This window comes from Cupressus sempervirens, chromosome 2, assembly GCF_028749045.1.
Source record: "Cupressus sempervirens isolate cs-2001-9-10 chromosome 2, ASM2874904v1, whole genome shotgun sequence".
In the NCBI taxonomy this organism is placed as follows: Eukaryota; Viridiplantae; Streptophyta; class Pinopsida; order Cupressales; family Cupressaceae; genus Cupressus; species Cupressus sempervirens.
The window spans coordinates 331208415-331233786 of NC_143119.1; the positions used below are offsets into that span (position 1 = coordinate 331208415).

The 25372-nt window shown below is 34.4% G+C and overlaps 1 protein-coding gene across 1 annotated transcript in view; it reads right to left on the reverse strand.

Annotated features, from left to right (window-relative positions):
* Window positions 1–25372, reverse strand: part of LOC149572458 (alpha/beta-Hydrolases superfamily protein) — a 135774-nt gene that overhangs the window by 6605 nt on the left and 103797 nt on the right. Inside the window, exon 6 of the mRNA XM_089813610.1 lies at window positions 13491–14006. Coding sequence (XP_089669736.1) covers window positions 13491–14006 — 516 coding nt within the window. The remainder of the gene's footprint in view (window positions 1–13490; window positions 14007–25372) is intronic.

A 25372-nucleotide genomic window follows, 5' to 3' on the forward strand; every position in this document is an offset into this window, starting at 1 on the left:
GAAAACAATTGCATTGAGTAAAAGCAACAATATTGACGTTCGCCATGTTAATTATATGAAGATGCTTGTGAGAAACACTGGGATTCGAGACAGCCTGTCTGCTGAAATAAGGCTACTTAATCACAGAGTCAATGGAAAAATGAATATTTGAATAGTGTCACCATCAGAAAATATCATCAAACATTTAGGGCGTCATATTTACAGACAAAAAATATACTGTAAGATATACCATTGACCAGTAGATAAGAGTTGTTGGCTTTGGCGCAGCAGCACACAGTATAAGGATATTAGAACAGTCTTACACTCCAAGAGAGACTTGGCCTATCCCACATTTAATAATCATTTGCACATAATTTATGCATGTACAAATCTGTTCACTGTTTTAAATGAACCATAGTTTGTAAAGTATGTGAGCACTCTCGATTTTTTTGCTAGGCAACTTTATACAAAGTTTAACTCTTTATAAGTGCAGGCAAAAAGTGGGTGAACATGCCAATCCAGATAAAAACACTGGTTAAATCACACTTTTCAAAGATTATTTTTGCAAGAAAACCATGAATTTTATCTTTTGAGATGTCAATTTCTACATTAATAATTTTGTAATTGAATTTCTCAAAGTGAAATATGTTTCTTTTAGTGATTTTGAATTTTAGTTGCAGAGATTTTTCTAAGTTAAATTTTTTTGGACTTGCTAAATACTCTCCAAGCCTGAGTCTGTAAACTATGAAATGAACCATTCAAGTTGATCTAAAAATGTGAATTTCAATTTTTCCGTAATATTTATGTGGCAATTAATGTTTCAATTTGTGAGTTAGGAACTATCAGGACATTTGACATCCTTCATATAGCTATTGAGGAGATTGGGCCACAAAATGTGGTCCAAGCAGTGACAGATGCAACACGTGTGTAGAGATGCAGAGAAGCTCATTAACAATGTACTCAATGACATGGGGAAGATTGGGTGGATTAGAGGATTGACCAGCAATGTGAGTAATGTGCAGATGTTTAACTACAGCCACCACACATTACATTCACTTTTTAAGAGCTTTGCAATGGAGTTCTTAAAATCAGTTGAGACCAAATATGCATCCTATTTCATTCTTTGGAGAGAAAGCTTGAGTTGCAAGAGCCATTGCAACTCATGGTTATGATGCAAGATTGGAATGCCAGGACAGAGAAAGGGAGAAGGGTGAAGGAGATACTAAAGAGTGATGCATTTTCAAGGAATGCAAAATACAGTCTCTATCATCACTCTAATTTTTTAAGTCATTAGATATGGGGATGGGAATGCCCTTACCCTTGGAGAGGTGTGTGAGTGCATCGATACTATGCTTGGCCAAATGAGGGTAGTTGTGTGAGAGGAACCCCCTTTGGCATTGTTTAATGAGCACATTTGCCCTAATATTCAGCACAATTGGGGCACCTTGAGTACTCCCTTGCACCGAGTGGACAAAATTTGCTAACATTAGGGGTTATAAAGCTGCGGCAAATGTGGATATAACAATTATGGCATAGGAGGACCCGATTTTGTGGCGGACTTGTCATGGACTGAAATCAGTGACTACATGTGTACAAGGAGAGCCTAACAACACAATGAGATGTAGAGCTACAGGAGCCATCACAAATTGATGAGGATGGCGCCGGCTACAGTGCAACTTATTTGCACCGGGCCCGGTAGCTTGTGCTGTTTAACATAACACTTTCGTCTTCTCCAGTTTCATCCGATACATGGATGGTCCCATTTTTTCCATACTGTTGGTTTCAAATACTCTCACGGTCTCACCTTATATTGTCACTTTATATATATATATATATATATATATATATATATATATATATATATATATATATATATATATATATATATATATATATATATATATATATATATATATATATAAGTATCGGTTTAAGTTTAAAGTTTTGGTTACGATTTAACATTAAAGTATTGTAAATTTTAATTTTAAGTATGGTAATAAGTGATTATTATTATTTTATTAAATGTTAAATTCTTATGATTATTTCTGTATTTTAATTAAAACTAAAAATGAGATATTTATTGTTGATTAGAAATTTTAGATTTTTTATAGTGAGGTAGGTTATTTGAAGTTATCATTTGTATAGTAAATTTTGAGATCAATTGTAGTGTAATTTTTTTCTATTCAATATTTATGGATCTTTAGAAAGTTTACAAGTACTTTTATTAAATCCTAAATCAAAACATTAAATGAACTTGTTTTAAAGATATATGAATTTTTGCCAATAGTGGCATGTTGTGATGGTTAAGTTGTTGAGTTGTTGTCCTTACCATTAAGGTTCAAATCTAATGGGGATGAGGTCCCCTGTTTGTGGCCTCACTGGTTCATAGCTCCAAGTCAAAGCGTTTACCCCTCTTTAAAAAAAAATTATAAAAAAAATATATATATATATATATATATATATATATATATATATATATGAATTTTATTGAATAATTTACTATAGATATCATTTTTTTTGGATGGGTACCATAGATATCATATTTATTATAGATAAATTTTCAATAATTTTATTTATTTATTTTTCATAATAATATTATTTTGATCATTTACATTAAGTAATTATTTTCTTTATTAAAAAAATATTATCATTTTAAAATTATTTTTTATTTTTATTTTTTGATCGGTAAACGGCCGAGGCCTTGAATGATTTTATTAAATAAAATAAAATTACATCAGCTTGACTTCGTTCAAATGGGCACTGGTAGGAAAGAACAGAGAAGCAAATCTCCAGTCTCGCTCGGGACAAAAGTCCTATATAATTACATCTTAAAAGGGGCATACCCCAGACGGAACATAACCTATCATATAGAATTTCAGGTTACATAACTATCATGTTAAGTTTCGAAATACATCATAGTGAGGGGCATACCCCTGTCAATATAATATCCGTTATGAGTAATAACTTCCAATGGAAATAACCGAAATTGTGAACTTTGATGTCCATGACTACTTCTGGGCACATAAAACTTGATTGATCAGCATGGTTAGTATATAAATAGCAAACATAGAAAATCCACCTAAATGGAACCGAAAGAAGAAGAATCCTGTACTCAAAAGAAGGTTAGTAAAATAAAAATAGAGTACTGAATAATCAAGATTCCCCCAAACTAAGCAAAAAGAGAATAGAGTGCAGAAGATCTCTTAAAGAAAACACTCGAGCTACATCAACTGAAGTCCTAACTTTTAATAGAGATCTCCAAAGGAGTTCAGGACGGGTAGAAATTGGATTCAACTAACCCTTTCCACCCGTATCCAATTTGTTTTCCAACTATCAATCAGAGCTATATTACCAAACCACTGTCACTAAATATGGATAAAACTATCAGTCTAGACCGCCTTCTTCTATCCATTTCGAAACTAGCCGCCAAGATCACCTAAAAGGGATTAGATCAAAACATTGATCTGGAGCACCAAACTGACCCATTACTAAGCCCTAGATTTATGGAGACAAACCTAATCTGGGGATTTGAACAAAATTATCTATTCTGTCTACAATTAGGTAATATGTGGCTGAAAGATGAAGCTGTAACCCTTCTTTTAATCGGCTTGCGGTCACCAACTCTTAGCTTAAACGATTACATGCACATCAAGTCTAAACTTACATAACACTTGCCTTACTTATTGAGTATTACCATAATGAGACAAAGGCCCAAAGTGTCTAAACTCTAATCTCATCACAAGGAGCTAATCAAAGTATACATCAAAACATAATGCTAGCAAAGAATAATGGAAATTTACTTAAATTCAAATTTAAAAAGACCATACAAATGTAAAGGAGATGATGCTGCAATAAATACCATTAGAAATAGAGAACCAAAACAATAAAAAGTCCAACCATTCAAATGAAGATGAACATACAAACCCATTTATATAAACATACTTTATATATTTAGCAAGGTTTTTAGTACAACTTAGAAGAGAGTATATCTACTGTTATATACAAACCAGATCTATATACATAAACTGCGCCTATGTAGTAGAAGGTATATATAATCCTTTGTCGGACATCTAAATAGATTTGAAACTGACTACAACCACCTAGCCTACATAACTTGCCTTATATATCCTCTAATTGCCAAACCCTAACTATGCTTAACCAAAACCTACAAAAACTAGAGACCAGAGACCACACCTCATTTCCAGACCACCATGATGACTTCAGTAATGTCATTGGTGTTCTCAACCTGACATTCGGGAGGAAATTCGAAACCAGTCTTGGCCCTGCTAGATTTTTTGGAGTTTGGTGTACAAAATTCAAGAGCCTCCAAGTTGTCGAAGTTTACTCCCGGTTGTATGTATGCCTTGGATAGAGTGACATAATTCATTAACCATTCCCTGTTTTCTTCAGCTATGATTCCTCGCTAGTGAAGCAGAAACTGAATATTGGCCTCCATTTTTGGCCATTCACGATAAAAAGCCACACTCTCCCGAATAATTAGAGACGAACGCCGAAATGCAGTTGCCAATTTAGGGTCACCTAGCAGTAATCTCATATACTTCTCCAGCAGTGGGATATGGAGTTTATCATCAATACTTTTAACAACTTTCTCCAAGCCCTTCCTCCAACTTGGGACGAAAATGTCAGAGCATAGTCTTATAATGGCCTCAGCATCCACCTTTGCCTTTATCATGCACCCAATGAAGGAACCTATGATGTCACTATTGGTCCTATAGGTGAATTCATAGTCGAAGACCCCTTCTTCGATGGCTCTGCTAATGGCCAGTTGAGACATGTCATCAATCGAGTAGAGTATCCTGTTCCAATGTTCTGGTTTTACATTTCCACGAAAGGCCATGGTTCGATTTTCTGTTGCATGAAAGAGACAGATATTAGTTTCCATCTTTAAAAAAGGTCGGTAATTGATAAAGAGATCCTGAGAACCCATATGAAGACAAAGGAAGCCTCTGGAAGGAGTATTCGATGATGTCATCCAGTGATGCAACCTATTTTAACTCAACATTGTCTTGCTTGGGTTCCATTATGATGAAAACATCATTAGATAGATCGAAGCCAGCAACGCATATATAAAGGCAAATTGAGGACCATCCCAAATCATGATGGGGAAAGAATCTGCAAGCGGACCCTACTAAGAGGTACCATAAACATTATTAGCAGATCGGGACTTGCCCCATGATAGTTAATTAGACCATTTGATACCTCTACTAAGGACCTAGCCTGGGGAGAAGAGATAAGACACACATATATAGAAGAGTATATTTGACTATCTATACATACCAATATATATGTCTATCGATAGAAATATATGGGATATGGGCCTATATCAATTCGTATGCTACAGACTTATACCTATGAGAGGTTACGGTAGAGAACTATATCAAAGAACTAATGAGGATTATATATATAAGTTTGACAATTTATATAAGATGGTATATATGGGTATGAGAATATGAACATAATAATTTATATATGTAAGGATATATATATAGTTTTTCATATATATATATATATATATGTGTGGGTATCCAAAAGAGGAAAAAAGCGCAATGCAGTAAAAAATCAAAACTGAGTAAATACAAGGAGAAGAGGGGAGTCAAATCAGAGGTCATAATCGGGGTAAGCCACCCATCATTCTTCTGGCAAAGGCGAATGGTCCTTAATAATGACTGAATTGACCCCATCTGCCCCCAAGTTTGCTAAACTATCTGCTTTCTAATTGCCTTCCCTATAAATGTGACAGATCCTGCATTCTGCCAACTTGTCAAGAAGAGCAAGGACCTCTTCTAGATTGGAGTTGAGAACCCAATTGGGGGTCGATCATTTTCTAATAGGATTTAGAATGATTTGAGAATCTCCCTCAATAATGACTTTGGATAATTCCAATTTATGACATAATTGAAGTCCTTGTTTAAAAGCTTCTAATTCCACGAGATTATTAGGGGTAGGTTGAATAGACATAGCTTTTTTGGCTATCCAGTGATCGTCCTCATTATTAATGATGCATCCAATACCAGCCTTGCCAGGATTAACTCGGGCTGCACCATTGAAGTTCAATTTAAACCACCCATCCAGAGGAGGGGCCCATCTACAGTTTGCTCTAGCCTCCTTACTATTCTTCAGATAAACAAGTGGGGGGTTAATCAGTTTAACCCAGTTCTTCTTCATTTTCTCATCCCATATGGAAAAGGAACCTTCCTCTTTCTGGGAATTTCTGAGATTCGAGTTAGTAGTTTCCACAATAATAGCTTCAATTTTTGAAATTAATTCTTCAGGCTCCAATTCTTGGTTTCGAAAGATAAGCCGATTTCTTTCCTTCCAGATTTCCCATATCAGAATGGATAGACATATGTTCCATAGTTTATTGTATACACCCTTGACCTGACCGGAGGGCCATCCCTTTAGTAGGTTAGGCAATGAATTCAGGAACAGTGTCAACCATCCCAACATTCTCCTCAGCCATTCCCAACATTTTTGGGAGAAGGGACAGTTGAATAGAATGTGATCGGAGTCTTCACAATTGTACTTACATAAAACACATCTAGAAGGGCCTTGCAGGCCAAACTTCCTCATTCCTATCCATGGTCAAAATTCTGTTTTGGAATGCTAACCATAAGAAAAAACCTGCTTTTGGAAGACATGACGAGTCCCAACATAGCTTGAGCGGAATATCCACATCGTCTCATCTTTGGGAGTCTAAAATAGCCCTATATCTATTTTTCACACTGTAGCTACCATTGTTAGAGGTTACCCATATAAGTTCATCTTCCTTCTCAGATTGCCTAATCTTTCTATCTTCTAACAACTTTTGGTAGACATTAATTGATTTGACATTCATGTCCAAGCCCTCTAAAGATTTCTACACCCATTTTGGATTACCATCCTCATGCACTACTGTCCTATAGTCACTGACTCTAGTTCCCCACAAACAGCTTAATTTGTCTTTGAGATCCTTAATCGAGTGGTTCCTGTGCAAAGGGGGGTGGCCATCTCACGAATCTTCCCAAAACAAAGCTTCATCACCCTTACCTACAGCCCAAGTCAAGTACTTTGAAATCAAGTGCCTACAACTAAGCATAAAGTTCCAACATTCCGACCCTTTCGGGGCGTGTTTGGTCCTAAATATTGATAGAGGATCCTCCTCATTTAAATATTTGTTGTATAATATCTTGGCCCATTTGTGATCTCTATCCTTATAGAAGCACCAGATAAGTTTTGCCCCTAGAGCTTCATTTTGCCATTGAAGATTCTTGATCCCTAACCCACCCAAATCCTTGGGTTTGTAGATTTTCTCCCATTTAATGAGCACCAATTTTTTGTCCTCTTCACAATCATTCCAAAGAAAATTAAGCATTTTGGTTTCGAATTTATGGAGGTTTCCCTTGGACAAAGGCAAGCAAGATAATGGGAAAATCAGGATGGCTGATAATACTAATATGATCTTAGTACATTTTCCAACCTTTGTTAGCCATCTATCCTTCCAACATCCAAGTTTGGCATCCATTTTTTCAAAGGTATTACACCACACTTTGTTGGATTTCGTTCCTTTTTCTAGGGCGATTCCCAGATATTTGCAAGGGAATTGACCTTTTTTGTATCCCATGATTCTGCAGATCTGCTGTTCCAATGCTGGTTTTGTATTCATAAAGTAAATCTCAAATTTGAGCTCATTGACTTTTTGACTAGAAGCCTCCATATATGCTTTAATGATGGATTTAAGACCCAAGGCCTCATCTATCCTACTTCTGCTCGGCAACATAGTGTCGTCAGCATATTGTTGGTGAGTAATATTGGGCATATTTTGAGTGATCGAAATACCTGATTTTTTTTCTTATTGTATGCATCGGTCACTGCTCTTCCAAATGCTTCAGCCATAATGACCTGTCTAATACCTCTAGATATCTCAAAGTAGCCTTCCGGTGTTCCGTTAATGAGAATCGAGATTTTAGCAGTAGATATGAACTTGTAGATGAGGTTGATCCATTGATGGGAGAAGCCAAAAGCTTCCAGAACCTTAAAGAGGAATCTCCAATCAACCATATCATAAGTTTTTTGAATATCCAATTTCATGAACATACATGGCTCTTTGTTCATACGAGTTGAATGAATTGTCTCTTGGATGGTAATAATACCATCTAGGATAGATCTACCCAGCACAAAGCCTGTTTGTTCTTCTAATATAATTTTGGGGAGTATCTCTTTTAACCTATTAGCTAAAATTTTAGAGAAAATTTTATACACTATGTTGCAAAGCGCAATGGGTTTGAAGTCTCCTAGGGTTTCTAGTTTTGACTTTTTGGGAATCAGGGTGAGGAATGAATGATTGATCTCTGATAAAAGAGCACCCCCATTTCTAGATGCTTCAATTGCTTTCCATAGATCTACGCCTATGATATCCCAACATTTTTGGTAAAAGAAGGCTTGGAAGCCATCTGGGCTCAGGAATTTGTCCGAATTCATTTTGAAAACCACCTGTTTGACTTCTTCCAAAGAGATGGGTTTGTTTAAAGCCTTATCATCTTCTATAGTGACAATTTTAGGTATTACTTTAAGTAGCTTAGCTTGTGCTGTTCTATTGGATCCTTCATAGTTGTTTAAAGTATTCTGAAAATGTTTAACGAAGGTATCTGTGATTTATCATTTTTAAATTAAAATAATATTGATATTAGTAATTACATTAATATATATTATTATAACATATCTAATTCAAATAGTTTTTTAATAATGTATTTATTCTTATAACAAACATGATTTATTTAAATTACTTTTATTTAAAATATTAAAATAGTAATATTGAGATATTCATTTTTTTAAATTAACAATTTGAATGTAATTAACTCGAACTTATTCAATAAAGTACAGAGTTCGTTAAATTTATACATAATAGCTTCTATTCACCTACGAAAATAAGCTTTATTTCTATTAAAGAAATACTAATTTCAAATAAAAGATAAATCCACTCCATCATTTATTTCAATAGTTTATTTTTAAAATTTGCAAACTTTGTTAGAGCTTAAAAGTGATATTTGGTGAGGTTTAAATTTAATTTTTTTTTAAGTATATACTTTTCTAACGATTCATAAACATTTAAGAGAAAAAAATTACCATACAATTGATCTCAAAATTTTACAATACAAATGATAACTTCAAATAACTTACCTCCTAAATATATAAAACTTAAAATTTATAATCAAGGATCAATGATATAATCATTAATTTAACATTTAATAATAATAATAATCACCTATTACAATAATTAATTAAAAGAATTATATTATAAAAACATTTTAAATGTATTAACAATTTATTACCATATACAATACTTTTTTGTTAATTTCTAAGCCAAACTTTAAACTTAATTCAAATATATATACATATATATAAAAGTACGAAAAAATGAGACCATGCATGTATTGGATGAAATGGGAAATGACGGAAGTATTATGTTCAACAACACAAGCTACTGGGCCTGGTGCAAATAAGTTGCACCGTAGCCGGTGCTCGATGAGGATGAGGATGCAACAACTTTAGATCTATGACTGGTTGGTGTTCCTTTGGCAGGACCCAATAGTTCCACTGTTGAGGAATTTTCCTTGAGCCCGACCACCCGAGGGATGGTTAGAGGCCTCAGTTCACTACATTTTGACATTTTGTACTTGTTTTGATATCATGCTACTCATTGTAAACATCTTAATGACATTTTTTATATAATAGAGACCTTCCATATGCTGATTCAACTATTTAAATTTTTATTTTGTATTGAGTATTCTAATTAGTAATTTAATAATCAAAACTTCAATATTCAAGTATTTGGCATTTTCTATTTTACTTCTTAATAGTCTTATACATCTTTGCATAACGAGCATTTTTAGTACCATATGTATACTAGCATACACCACCACCCCAATCGCTTTCCTGCTGCCATCGCCAATTTGAGGCCCTTTGTCCTGATGTCTCAGAAATCTGTCCCCTTGTTCTACTGTCCCCCATACCGGACGGTGGTGTAACTATGAAACTATCTAAACAACTTAAATGACCATTACAAGCTATAGCTAACTATAACAATATTAATTTGATAATCCCAAGCTACACTCTCAAGAGATGCATTGCAACTTGGAGAGTACACAATATAATATCCCAATCCAATCTAGATCCACAAACTCTAGGCCCAAATCGCCATAGTACTAGAAGTCAAAAGAAATGGAAAACTCACAAAAATATTGGAGCCTTCTCAACCTTGTCCTATGGCTACCATCTCTTTTCTCTGCATATTTTATAGGCCCTTTATCTCCTCAAATAACTCTTAGCAGTTGGTATATTCAAATTGACACTAACTGCAAATATATTCTGCTATAGTTAAAAATCAGTCCCTTTTTCTTGGATTCTAGGGTGATATGTTTCTAACATTGGTTCTTTGTAATTTGTGTTGACATTAACAATTCACCAATTGCAAGTACAGTGCAAAAGCAATTAAAAGAAAAAACTGATTAAAGTTTAGGTTTGCAGATAAAAAGGGGAAAAGAAAGAAAAATAGATTGATTATGTCAACAAAATAGGCAAGGAAATGGAGAGGACAAATTCTTTCCATTTTCCCCTCTTTGTTTCTTCTTCCATGAATCAAAATGGAGAAAAAATGAAAACCAATGTATATGACATACCAGATATAAAGATTCAGATAAAAACATGCCTCCTGAAATTTGATACTTGAAATAGACCTTGTTAGTCCCTGCCTATCTATAGGCAGAGAACTAATGTTTTCACTGAGGGTGACAATTAATTTTTATAATCAAAACTTACCTATTCTTAAAGTTTAAAATCACTTTATTTTTTAATTCATTTTTCACCTAACAATTCCTAATCTATGATTGGCTAATAACATTTTTCCCAAGGATAAAATTGATTTCTCCCCATCAAAAATTGGAGAAACAAATCTCTGGAATGTTCTTGAATTCTCCATAGCATAACCGTCATCATAGTGAATTCGTGGGAAACGCTGTATATCCCGCATGTGCGAGTGCAAATGGGGGAAAGCTGAAGAATGGGTTGCTCTGTTTCTGCGTGGAGAGAGTGAGAGGCGATGGGCAGAGTGACCAATGAATATGTTTGGTCGGCCATTGATTGGTTGCAGGTAAACAAGGGAATTCATTGCACTGAGGGAGTCATTTTTCTGTCCTCATGGTTGAGGCTTGGAATTGAGGATGTGGAATACCCATGGGGGAAACCACTGTATTATGGGCCTCTTCTCCATGAAAGGGTGAATCTTGTTCTGCTGCTTACCAACAATGTTGACAGAAATGGCGTTCATGTCTTCCTCGCTCTGCCACTGCATCAGATGCTCAAGTTTGAACATCTCTTTCTCACTCCTCCAACACTCGTACAGAATTTACTCACTGAAACTTGCCTCCAACAAAATACACTATCTAGTATCTCTCCCACTGTTTCAGCTGTAACCAAGTAACAATGCTCTTCTTCCCCAATTTCCTCCCGCAATCTTCTTTATTTTGCTGTATCCTCGGCTGCTTTGCCTTCGCACCATGATAAGTATTCATTAAATGCATTTATTAATTGTTGGCAGTAGATACCTTATCGTGTCTGGTAAGTACATCATTGTGTCAGCTAGCAGGAAATGTTCTGACAAATGGGAGAATGTAAAGTCAAATTAAATTTATAACCTGTATAAAATAAAACAATGAGGAAGAGGCCCAATTTTTTTCAGAGAATTTCAATCTGCAGATAAAAAATCAGAATCAATATACTTTTAGTATCATCATTCCCTACCTCTGCCATCACTATGACATTTCCAGACAAGTTTAATAAATAATAAAAAATTCCATATCGAGGGTAAGTTGTACCCCTTGTCATTTAGCTGGTTAATTTTTTTTGGCTCTTTTCCTTTAAAATATCCTTTCCTTAAATTGATAGGTCTTGAGCTTCGAAAGATTATAAAACAGATATACACTATTTAACAAATTTAACCAAATTCCATATAATATAGTTTCTAGATCAGTAATTAATAATTTGGTATATTATTTAATTTTAAATAAATTTATAATATAAATATAAAATATAATAAATTCGTATAATTATAATTATAATTATCAAACTACTATGTTCATTATTTTTAATAAAAATTATGTCTTAACATATTTTTAAAATATTTTAAATAAATAAAATTACTATTTTAAAAATATTTTAAATAAATAAAGTTATTATAATAACATTAAATATTAATTATAAAAAAGATGTGGGATTCATGATATTAATACAAAATTGTTGGTGTTCAAATATGAACAAGAACCACATGACTTTCACAAAATAATTTTGTTGCCTTTATTTTTCTTCTTATTCAATCAAAGGCAGGGACTATAGCTCCCTAGAGCTCTTGTTTGCATAAATTGATGTTGGACTCCTCCCAATTAGCCGTGTGCTCCTTTAATTGTATTGTGGGCTGCTACAAACTTCACACGCTCAATTTGATCAAATGCTTTCTGCTCAATGCACTCATTTCTTTTTTTCATTGATGGTTTATTTTTTATTTTTATGGCCTGTTTCTCTCCTTGTAAGTTTGATAATGACATGAATGCTCTTGATGTGTTTTAACTAGTTTTTTGCACTTTTAAGTTTCTTTTATAGTTTTATCTTGTTTACCTTTTTACGTCCATGGGTACCTTTAACTGCATTGTTGGCTACTACAAAATGCACAAGCTCAATTTATTCAATGTTTGCTGCTTAATCCACTTGTTGCTATTTTGCTTTAATGACTTATTTTTTAAATTTTTATGGCGTGCTTTTCTCCTTGTGTATGTTTGGAAATGATATGAATATTATTGATGTGTTTTAGTTACAATTTACTACTTTAGTCTTCTTTTTTTCTTTTCTCTTTTCCAGCCTTTTCAAGTCATTTGTGCTGGTTGGGTTTTCACATTAGAACTCGGAGAGTCCACATGAACTTGTAAGGTCTTGCCCTTTGATTCCCTACCCTTGGGAGGCCAAGCTAGCTTCAGGACTGAGTCTTGTCAGCACACAGTGTGTAATGGTACTGTGATTAGTGCCAAGGGATAAAAATAAAATAGTTGCAATGGCTGCATAAGACCATTTGCATAAACTATCTGTCTACAATATCCATTAAAGAATGCCCACACAAATGTTTTTGTGTGTATACACTTACACACATGCACTAGCATGTCTATGTCTATGACATACACATGCATGTTGATATACCCTGTTCGAAAACATGAAAAATTCATACCTAACAATTCTTTAAATAATCTACACCAAGAAAAGACAAATCATACTAAACGTGGGATCCCACAAATTTTCAGAAAAACAAGCACTGTTGTGAGTATTTCTGCAAGAAATGTGTTTGCACGAGAGAATAAACTTAGAAAACCCAACTTCACAAGGATAAACTATATCTCTCCAAACAAGAGGTGAAACCCATGTTTATCACAATAGCTCAAAAACATTGTAGAGAAAATAAAGGCAATACAGACCTGTGCTTTTTGTTCATCTGCCAGAGTACCAGGCATGCTTACATTAAGCACTTTCATGATAGTTTCTGCTGTTTGTAAAACTTGACCCCTTTCAACTTCTTCATCACTGTTCTCAGAATCTTTAACATCGTTAATTGTGTCTGTTGAGGATCCTGTTTCTTGGGACGACTCTATGGACTTTCCTTTTTGGACTTCTGTATACTGTTTGTGTTGTGGAACCATTTTATGAGTAGTTGATTTGTTGTTCAACTGAAAACTATGACCACCATCTTCCCTGTTTGCATATAATCCACTAAAATTATCAAATCCATTCATATCTCTAAAACTAAGTAACTGTTCTGCACCAGCTGTGATTGTGTGATTCGAAGAATTGATAATATATGAATCCATGACATGTTTCTGTTTTCCTTGTGAATTTATTATGACTGGATCATTAGCAGGCTTGACTGCAATATCAATATCATTCAGAAGTGGATGACGACCCTTTAAGAGGGCAAGCTCAACTGCCTCAAGCCACTGCATCCAAAAACAAAGACCACAAGGCAGTTTACAAATTATTCACCTGAAATTTAAGAAGAAACCACTGCTATGTGACCAAATAAAAATATCAAATTTAAGAAAAACCCTCATTATAACTTCCTAGTTCAAAACTTTGCATTTTAGTATCTCAAGTTATAAATTACTAAATTTTTTCTTATATAGCATCAACCATGCATGTTAGAAGAACATGTAATTTTAAAGTGTCTTGACAACATGTAATCTTTTAAAGATTGAAAATAGATTAAATACACTTGATAAACAAGAAAACCTGTTACTAAAGTGGTATGCTATTATCCTCACACTGTATGATCCTAGGAGCAGTGCATTCAATAAAGCATCTGATCAGTGTGATCCGTCAATCACATTAATGGACACAGATGGAGAAACCTAATTATCGTTTCTACTCCAGGCCCTCATATCAGTGAAAGGAAATAAAACCTTCAAAACCTGCAAATTTATTTTGTTTGTTCACCACTTACATAACAATCTTATCTTTAACTTCAGAAGCACTGCACTAAATTCGCAAGGAGACATTCCCAACACTAACATGGGACTGGCAAAATCAGTAGATATAAGATCCATAAATTTAATAATACAAACTAAGCAAAAATATAGCTGAGATCACAAAACACGAGACGTAGTGGATGTCAACATACCCAAATATTTAGCCTACATATAATAGAACAATAACCTGGAGGTACATTTACAGCATACAAAAATTCTTAAAGAAAGCAATCAAAATTAACTTACACTATGAAAGCCAAGCCAATACTTGATATATGACTTTACAGTGATACAGGATTAGAGTTATTATTTACATGTCGTGTCTTGAGTCTTTAATTTTCACACTTTAAGGTAAAACTATAACCCACCCACACACATCTAGCCAGATAATTATCAACTATAACTCATTCCAAAAGTAATTCAGTTGCCCAATATAACCACCAATGGGTTATGCACACCACAAGTCAGCTATTCCACACACACACACACACACACACACATATGGTGCAACATTATGTGTGTAGAAGTATATCATGCCATCGCTAATATGTTTCATACTAAGGGAGTTGGGGGGGCACAGGGTGAATAAGTATTTTACAAACTTTTATCACCAATTGGATATTATTTATTACTTTGAACCATGCATAAGAAAGTAAACAAGTAATGCTAAACAGTAAGAGTAACTATGCACAAATAGAACTCATAACACCATATTTTGTTAACTAGGGAAACCCTGGCCAAGGGAAAACCCTGGTGGAAATGATGCCCACAAATATATATATATATATATATTTGAGTGGATCAATGCCTATAATTTTAGGTAGGCCCTTACTATTATAAGGCTTCCGACGAACTAATATATAGCCAAATAGATAAGATATAGAATGGGTGCCTATATATATAAATATATATATTCCTTGTTAGAGGATGGACCCTGTTAGGAGTCTATAAACACATTCAATACATAAGAGTCCCTATTAGGAGACTTTGAATCCCTATTAGGAGATTCCAACTCTGTTAGGAGTTGTAGTACAATGTACGCAAGAAGAGCTCGCTGCCCAAACATGCACTTCCAATTACAAGACGAGCTCACTGCCCAAACAAGTAATTAGCCTTTAAGTTCCTCAAATATAGAAGAATAAATCCTTGCAACTTCTTTTCAGCTAATCTTTGACCTTGGCTCGATCTTGAATCACAAAATTAGGTTCTCAAAAGCTTCACTTCATAAGATACAAAAAATCGCATTCATATCACTACAAAAAATCGCATTCATATTACTTTCACATTCGTATAACATTCACTTACAAACTTCTCAAGTTGTCTTTGCATATATATATTATACCTTTTCACAAATTGTTGTTGGGTCAGCTAGGACCACGGTATACTTTTCCAACTTAGAGTAAACATCTAGGATGTCGGCCCTAATTGGTCAGGTAATTATTTTGTAAACAAATTAATTCCTTTACTTTTCATTATGATGTTCTGTATATCTTAAATATCTCTTTTCCGTATTGTCCATATTGATGTCCGAAGTTATACACATCATCACCAATATGTATATTGTCTCCATCTAACCTCTCTCTCAAAAATAACATCATATAAACAAGTTATACTTGAAATACTGTTCTTTGTTCTTGTCTCATAAACATAAAACTGTATTCACTAGAAAGATGCAGGACGGTCTTTTGGTGGATTCAATATATTGTATCAATGTTGCCAAGGAAAACTGGGGAATCATAGCAACAAATTGAAGCTAGAGTTGGAGAGTATATGTTTATGTGCAAGAAATTCTCCATTGTTAGGCTGTGATGTTCTTAAAAACTATTCATGGTTTCCAATGTATAGATTGAAGTCTTGAAAAATTCAATTAATGGTTGAATCGCTAGACATCTGCCAATTTTCAAAACTAGAGAAAAAGAAACGTCTTTTCTGGGTGGTGTTGCAGAGGACAAAGAATTGGGAGAGTCATTTGATGTATAAGAACCACAAATATTCAACCGGGTCTAAATATTGGTTAAAAGATTAACTTGGTGATGTCGTGAGTTTAAGAAAATTGTCTGTGACAAGTGTGAGCAAGTAGGAAATACATCTGAAGGCATTCTATTATATTCTTCAAATTTTTGCATTTGAAATCTCATTGCTATGGTGGATATTAGAGTTTTAACAGAGTTAAAGAGTTCGAACTAAGAGATAATGTCAAGTTGATTTGTGTAATAGTTCCATCCCTGTCATCGCATCTGGAAGGACTATCTACTCTGAGCACTTACGATTGCCGTAATGTGCAATAATGGAAGCTTGAGATAAGATATTATTGCACCTAGATGAGCACTACAATCAAAATAATCTTTTGGGAGAACAGAAGGTAAGGAACGGGAGCAATACTAAAAATCAGGCAGATATCTTAAAAGCCGATGGTATGTGAAGACTGGGCTGTAATTGCCACTGATATTGAAGGCTAAATGATTTTCAGTACAAAACATAATCCATCAAAAATATTCCTCCAACAATTCATGCGCAAGTCTCTCATTTTCATCTATGTAGCACTAGCCTTTGTAACAAAAGATTCTTGCCATTTTCAGTTTCAGTTTCAAAATGTTGTGTTTTACAGTTGCAATGTGTCACTCATTCTTCTGATTGCCTCTTGTGGACTGTAAATGATGAAAATCACACTCATGTAAATATTTCTTTCTTTAACTAGCCTTATCCTTTTGCAAGTGCAGAAGGCTCTATCCAACTAAGAGAGAATGTCATCCTTGTTGATCTATTGTATACACATAAATAAGGAGAGTAAAGTTATAAGCTTTGGTGGCTATCTTTCTTTCCCTTGTCTCAAAGAGCTGTTTTTTGTTCTAGGTAATTAATTTTATATCAGAAGGGCTAATTATGTTTTGGATATGCTTACTGTTTTGCTTGATTCAGATTGTTGCATTGGGTCTTGCTAGAAAATCTTTTCCCTTGGGAACATACTTCCTTCCTAGCATTGATACTTGATTGCAAGTGTGCTTTCTTTTGCTTATGTCTGTGTTTTACGATGGGTTCTAGTTTCTCTTTGAATAAAATCCTTTCTGTTGTGGGCTGGTCCCTTTTGTTGTTTTTGGCAGTCCCTTTGATCCCTCTTATGTTCTCTTGATGGACATTAATAAATTTATCTTTATCTGATCTGTGGGCTTTCAAGTCTTCTTTTCTTTTTCCCATATATGCTAAATTTTTGGTTTGTGTGTTAGCCCTCTCTTCATTTTTCATGTTGACATCTCCAAGTTCGATCACAATTCATAGCTAGAATGTGTAAGCGGGGAAGATAACAAATAACGGAAGAGCATTGATAACATTGGTGTAAAGTGTTAGGTCGGGATTCATGAGAGCTTCAGAATACTCTCAAAGCTTGATGACATAGTCAGAATATAATATCATTTCACAAGTGTGCGGAGCTTAAAAAAATATATTCCTGAGTTGAAATCGCAGTTGACATGAGTCACAAAGACATTGGCGACATATATTTTGGGGTGCATTAATCGTCTTTTGTAAGAAGATGACGAGGTTGGGCAGCAACCATTATCTAGGGATGCTAGACCAAAATTTGAATTTGTAAAGGCATTACATAAAACATATTCCTTTATAACAATTGCATTGAAACCATGAGCTTCAAGAGAATACACATTGATGTTGAAAGGCAAGGCTTGTGAACAGATAGCTATTGACATGGGGATGACAATTTTACCTCACCAAGAGGTAGAAGCCAATTAGCGACAAAATGGTTTGAAATCCCATATGCCTCCATCAAACAAATTGATTAATAAGAATCAGTGCTTCAGAGGTGTTTGTTTGTTGAGTAGCCAATTCTATGACAAAAGAAAAAACTTTGCCATGTAGTTGTTTGGCGTATTTGTCAGCACCAAATCATATAGCCTCCACATCAATGCTTGGACTCAATAAACTTGACATGCAGTTACTGATATGTTTGTTATCGAGCTGTGTATGTGAAGAGACCGTTGTCTTTGGGCAATACTTGAATGTTGACATATGACACATATCAGGTGTACTGAAATAGAAATCATTGTTGTATAGTGACATTCAGATTGAATATATGACTTCTGATGAGTTTCTAGATAAGATGATGCATTGATTGTTGTATAATTTAAAACAATGGTGGACATACTTGGGGATCCGCACAGGAGTTGTTTTTTGTAGCATGAATATTCTCGTGGAACTTCTTCGATTGTCATTGATAAATCAGGAATGAAATCCAATTGGTGTATGGGATTCTCAGTAATCTTCTGGAGTTGAATATTCACCAGACCAAAACTATTAGACACCAAAATTTGAATTTGAGTATGATTTAAGTCACAAACATATCGACATTTTTTAAGAAATGATCTCAGATGCTATGAAATGAAGTAAGTGATCTTTTGTTGAAAAGATTGCTTATATTTAGGGACTAACCTGGGGAGTTGTTAATTGCATGAATAGGAAGCTCCTCAATTCTTGCCATCTATTTGCTTAAATCACTTTGGTTTTAGATATTTGGTCTGAAGTTAACACTGCACGTGTTCTGAAGGGAGTGAAGTCTAAAACAAGGGTACTGCTAATCTAGTTGTTGTGGGCTATATATGAACTATGAACTTGTGGATTTTGTGACTAATATATAGTGCAAATCCATCTTCAATTGTACTTGTTAACCGTTGTCAAAGTAACGTGGATGCATAGATGAGTTAATAAAATTTGTTATGCACTGATCAACACAAATTTTGGGATTTCTTTGTCAACTGGTGTGATAAACCAAGTCTTGGGAAGAAATCTAAAACTGGGAGAGCAGGGTCGAGGTCTCCAATAGGTTAGAGGATATACAAATATCTGAAGCTTATTTGCTTTAAGTAATAGTCCAGAAAGAAACAACTTTGCACGGACTGCATGTTTTCACAAAATTAAAGTCATAAGATAAGATAATTTTATTAATGTCCACGAGAAACCAACAAGGTTTATGGGACTGAGCATACAAACAAAAGAGCCAACCAAGCAGAAGCACTAGTGATTGAGAAGAAACAAAAACAAGAAACAAAACAAGAAAGAAGACAAGGTAAGGCACTAAGGGTCCTTCCTTGTCACAAAGAAATCAGTAATAGAGGGGTAAACCCGTGAACGGTCCATAGTCTTAGAATGCCGTGTAGAACCGCTGTAGGACTGTCACTGCCTGGAGAGACTGGTACAGTGTCTAATTGATTTGGAAGGCCTTTTCAAATCCCGTGGAGGAGACAAGGGAGAGAAAAAGGCAGTAATGAGCTGATCTGAAGTACGCCCCTGAGGTATAAAAGACTACAATGTAGTCTCATGAAGGTGGGTGACCTCCTGAAGATAAAGTGCAAGACACCGTTGATCAATATATCTGAAGAACATCGAAAGAGAAGAACAGTCTCTGAAAAGGCAGTAAAACCTCCCTCTGATCTCATAGTAAAAAGGACAAAAAATTTGTTTATAGGCAGAGAAAGTAATAGTGCACATCTTTGGATACATCAGTATGATTTCTTTAACAAGGTCCTTGTAAAGAGTAAGGTGAAAACAAAACAGATTCAAAGTTTTTCAGATTTAAATAATGGCATCAGAGAACAAATTTATTGCAGACAACTCTTGTTCCTATAATGACAGGGTTGAATCAACACAAATGACTAAAACATCCAAATGACGAGATAGAACTATTAGTCGCTTCTTGTCTAATGGAGGTTATAAGAATTTTAGTTTGCAAGGCCCCTTCCCCAATACTATATTACAAACCCTAAATTACATGAATATGGTTAGAACTGGGAAGCATAAGGAGGTGAGATGTCATGACTTTGTCTCTCATGCATGGTATGTGAATTATAGATTATTACCATACACATTATGATAGAATGATGATAAGCAAGTTCCGAGATTTAGGTATGTCATGATTGGCATCCTTCTTGTTAATATTGGACCTGAGATCTTATTAATACTGATATACATTGTAGTCATTATTGTCATAAGTATCGTATTTGAAATTTTATCAGGTTGGTAAGCTAAGACCCTATGGAATAAAGACTCAAGATGTTATGACTTAGAAAACTATGCCGATGGATTCATAGTATGTTATGATCTATTAGGATAGTTGTTTTAGGAGGCCATCGTGAAAAGATGAATTAATGCCTGCCCTTGTGAGTACTAATTATAATTATAGACAAAAATTGTTATCAATTTAGGAAAAGGCCTACTCGGTAGAGCTCTACATGATGTAAATAGAATAAGGCAATTGTTGTACAAGTAGTATTAGGTGGATAGGCTATAGTGAATGACGATTAAGATGAAGATATAATATATTGACTAACAGATATAATGAGTATACCTAATGACTGATTTTGAACTTATATAAATATGATTATGAAAACATCCTGATTTCTAGACATTAGTGATTTTAGAGACATATGCCTTATCATGTAATATCTCATAATGATAACGAGATAGTGTTAGTAATCAAACTATATTTAATTGGATCAAGTATACTAGTTGTGATGATTACATTTTGGTGGTTTTGATCTAAGGTATGTAATTGGAACTAGTTTTCATGTTGGCTGATTTAGCAATATAGATTCAACATTTTGTCATTTTGATAGGAAATGGATTAGGATGTGATGCGACATGTTAAATTGATTATGATGATTTATGATTAAATGTGATGTGCAGATTTTGATATTTTAACGTTTTGAGTGTCTATTTGAAATGATTAAATAAAGGAATTCCATTGGATTATGTTATTATGGATACATAACATTTAAATTCATATGCATTTATGATATGTATTTTATATGCCTTCCTTGGACTACTAATGTTCAAGTTTAGTGTGCAAGAAGTGAAACCTTGGAAATCTTTGGGGGAAACAAGTTTCAAAACTATGTGAACACGATTTAGCCAAGGTAAATCTTTGGAAGATTCAAAAGCCTCATTGTGATGTATTTTATTTCGTAAATGTAAGCTTGTATGTGTGTGAAATTTTTAATCTCAAAGATGCCTTAGGGACATGTTATGATGATGTGGAATGTGCTTTTATGTGTCACTTGACACTTGTGAATTTTGTGTGTTAATGACATGTCATCTAGGGTTTGGTCATGGTAGCATGTTACTCTAAAACTAATTACCTAGTTAGTGATTAAATAGACCCACTTGACAAGGGGTAGGATGGGTCACTATCACAAGGAAATTCGAATTTAGAATTGACCAACGGTTTGAAGGGTCATTAGGTGGTCCCAAAGTGCCCTTTGTGTGAGAATAAGCTACCCATATGATAGCATAACATGTTAAAGGCCTAATTTTGACCATATTAATGCCTAGATAGCCTAGGGGAGCCTTTTACCAATGCATTCTTCCACCAATTCGAAAATGGAGTTGTCAAATGAGCTCTTCTCCATGTTTCCACTAAGTCAAAAATAGCAAACTTAAGGGGAGACAAGTTTGTAAGAGGAAGTGGCTTGGTGTTTGTGCTAAAATAATTAGTGGGAAGGCCTTTTTAGAGAGTTTTGGTCAAACTAGTGGAGTGTTCACCCACTCTCTAAGTTTAGAAACAGTTAGGGTTTTGGAGGAAGACTAAGGGAGCTCTACAAGAACTATCATTGCCTTTAGCTTGGACTAAGGTTGGTGTTCAAACCATGACCATTTTTTTTTAGCATTGCATAATGAACCTGCAAGTATGGAATGTTGTTTCGGAATCATGGATTGTTATGGTAATCTTTGTGTTGTGTTGTGATTGTGCAATGAGTTCCATGCATTTTCTTGGTTTTCTCCCTTGATCTCTTTGTTTTGTTTTGAATGTCAAATTTGTTCATGGGTGTGAAGGCTTCACTCACCCTTGGAAGGGAAAAGAAGCGTTGGGTGAAGGGGTTAGTTGGGATCAACATTGAAGTTGAGAGATTTTCCTCTTGGAGAGGGTTTTGTTGTTCATGGAGTGTGGGCTCCATTGAAGCCATATGCCTTGTTTGATAGCCTTGAAGAGGCATCTATATTATGGGAGGTATAAGTGTATTGATGCGATGAGGAGGATGTATTTGATAACCTTGAAGAGGCATTATGCAATTGCAAATGTATGTGTATATGGATATGGCATTCTCCTCTTTGGAGAGCTCACCTTCACCCACTGTTTCATGACTCCAATGGTGAATCATTGTGTTAAACTTTGGAGGGTTTTGCAAATGTATTGTGAGATTGAGTTTTGCATGCATTGTGACATGTTTGAGTGTAAACTATTTGGGTCTTGTTTCGCTTGCTCGGTGGGTGGCTTCATAGAAGCCTAGGATGGGAGGTGAGGCTCCATGGTTCCTAGTTTTTTTTGTGTTGTTTTGCAGATTTTGTGAAGATGGATTCCTTTGAAAGAGATAGGGTTTCACCCTTGGGCTATGATGAAGAACTAGGTGTTTGTGAAGAGATAAAGCTATTCCATGTCATCTCCTAATGTGTTGGGATGTTAACTCTCCCTTTGTTGTTTTCATTGTAATATGAAAGGGATTTACTCCCCATTGATTATTGTTGTAAATGTGCAAAGTGAAGTTTGGAAAATTGTACATAGTTGTTTTGCAAAAGAAATATTGTAGCATTACCATAGTTAAGTAGGAAAGAGGAGATCAAATCATGGAAAAGAAGATCTAATGTTGTGGGAAAACATATTGAAGTTATATAGATTTAACTCATTGTTCTTGATTAGATTTTTGTGTTCCATCAATAAGCCTATGGAATTTTCCTGTGAAAAAAATATAGTAATGAACATTCATTGTAAATCTGAGTGGCTTCATTTTAAGATCTTCTGATTTTAATTTCTATAAGGGAAGTAAGAGTTCATGCTTTTGAAATATATCATATGAAATGATCCAAGCAATAGCAGTAGACATTATGATTAATCTTGTATATGAATGTGTTAAAACTTGTTAGCTTAAAACAATAAATCTCTAGATATGATAATATAAACTATATCACCAAAACAAACCACCTTATCTTCATAGTTAAGGTGGAAGAAAATGAACCCTTAAATGACATAGTTCAAAAATCCATAAGGAAAAAATTGTTGTAGGGGCATATTTTACTCTCTAGAAAATGTATGGGGGAAGAAAATAATTCCTCCCCCAAATTACAGAGTAATAAAATATTCCAAAAGGAACATATCTTGGGAACCCAATACATAGAATAATGAGAATTAAGACATTGGAGATGAGACTCAAACCAATAATAAAATGCTAGCTCATAAACTTCGAAAATAAGGACTCGTATAAGTCTCGTGACCCTTGAGTCACAATCTCACAAGTTTAAGAAAGAAAAATATATTTAATATGGTTATGTCAAATCCTAGAAATCATTCCCCTACCAAAAAAAAAATTAATTAAACAAAAGAAACAAATGAAACAAACTCAAAGCATTCACAAAAGTCCAAAAGACTTGGGCACCTTTACCCAAGGAGGGAGGAAAGTCTTTGTTTTCAAAATTTGCAAAAGGGCACTGGCCCCCACATAGGCGCCTAATACCTTGAAAGCCCTTTTCGAGTGCTTGAAAACATGGAATATATACTGACATAAGTCAGATCCATCTTCCTAGGCGCCTCCAGCTTGGTACAAGTAGAAGTGTGCCTTCCCAGATCCCTAGGTGCCTAGGAAAAGGTGACATAGGATGGGATAGGGAAAAATAGAAACTAACGATTGTTTGAGGTAAGGGAAAGTTATGTCATTTTATGGGGATAAGTATTAATGTTTGGAAATGGTAAAGTCTTAGGTGGGGTAGGGAAGGTGTTAGGGTGGTAAGTTGGGATAGATGGTAGGTAGTGTAGGAAACCATTACAAAGGTAAATAGGCGCTTAGTGTAAGATAAAGAATTTTTCTTTTAGTATGAGTTAATGTGTTAGGGGTGAAATTATTCATGGATTGTGGTATGTTAGAGAATTAAGGTTTTAGTTGTTAAGTTTAATAAATTATGGTTGGATAGAGTATGAGGTTAAAGTAGTTAGTTAGGATTAAGGTAGTATGAATGTGTAGGAGATTTTGCTAGTTTTCTCATTTTAGTATATAATTTCTTTAAAAAGGCATATAAGGGGTGAAGTAGAATTATAGATAAGGAAGATAGGTTTTAAGTTGTTAAATAAAATAATTAGGTTATTATTATTTATTCAACTATCATTTTGTTGTAGTAAGGGGGTGAATTTGGAAGTGTGTGATGATTAAATTTGTAGTGATGTTAAATTGAGTAAGAAAATTGATTAATGGGAAAAGTGTAGGCTAGGTAGTAGTTAAGTTGATCGTGACTCTTAGTTAATATATGAACTTATTAAATTTATCTTTGTATTGGAAATAATCCTATCAATTCTATATAGTTGATATTTATAAGGTTCTAGAGAAATGTAAATTTAAATAAATAGTATATAAATATATATATCTTCAATAGTTAAAATGACGGTATAGGATTTGTTAGAAGTTTAATGAAATGACAATGCGGGAGAGCTCATTTAGTTTGGTATACCTAAATAATAGAAAATAATAAAATAATAAACTAGAATGGAATTGGACATAGAATGAACGAGTTAAGATTATGAATATATATGGTAAGACGACCTAAAATCGGAACACCTCAAAAAATTATAAAACATCTTCACACTCACAAACTAGTGAATCATTACAACTACATAGGTGTAGAAATTTTACTTTGCATTCATATATGTAATGTCTTAGCTTTAAAGATAGGATGTGAATTCAAAATGATAAACCATCTAGCTCCTAAGTTGTAACTCAGTGTTCCAACGAATGTTAGAAAACAAGTGGGCCTTCCTTGGAAACTTGAAGTGCAGAATTTCAAATGAAAGTAAA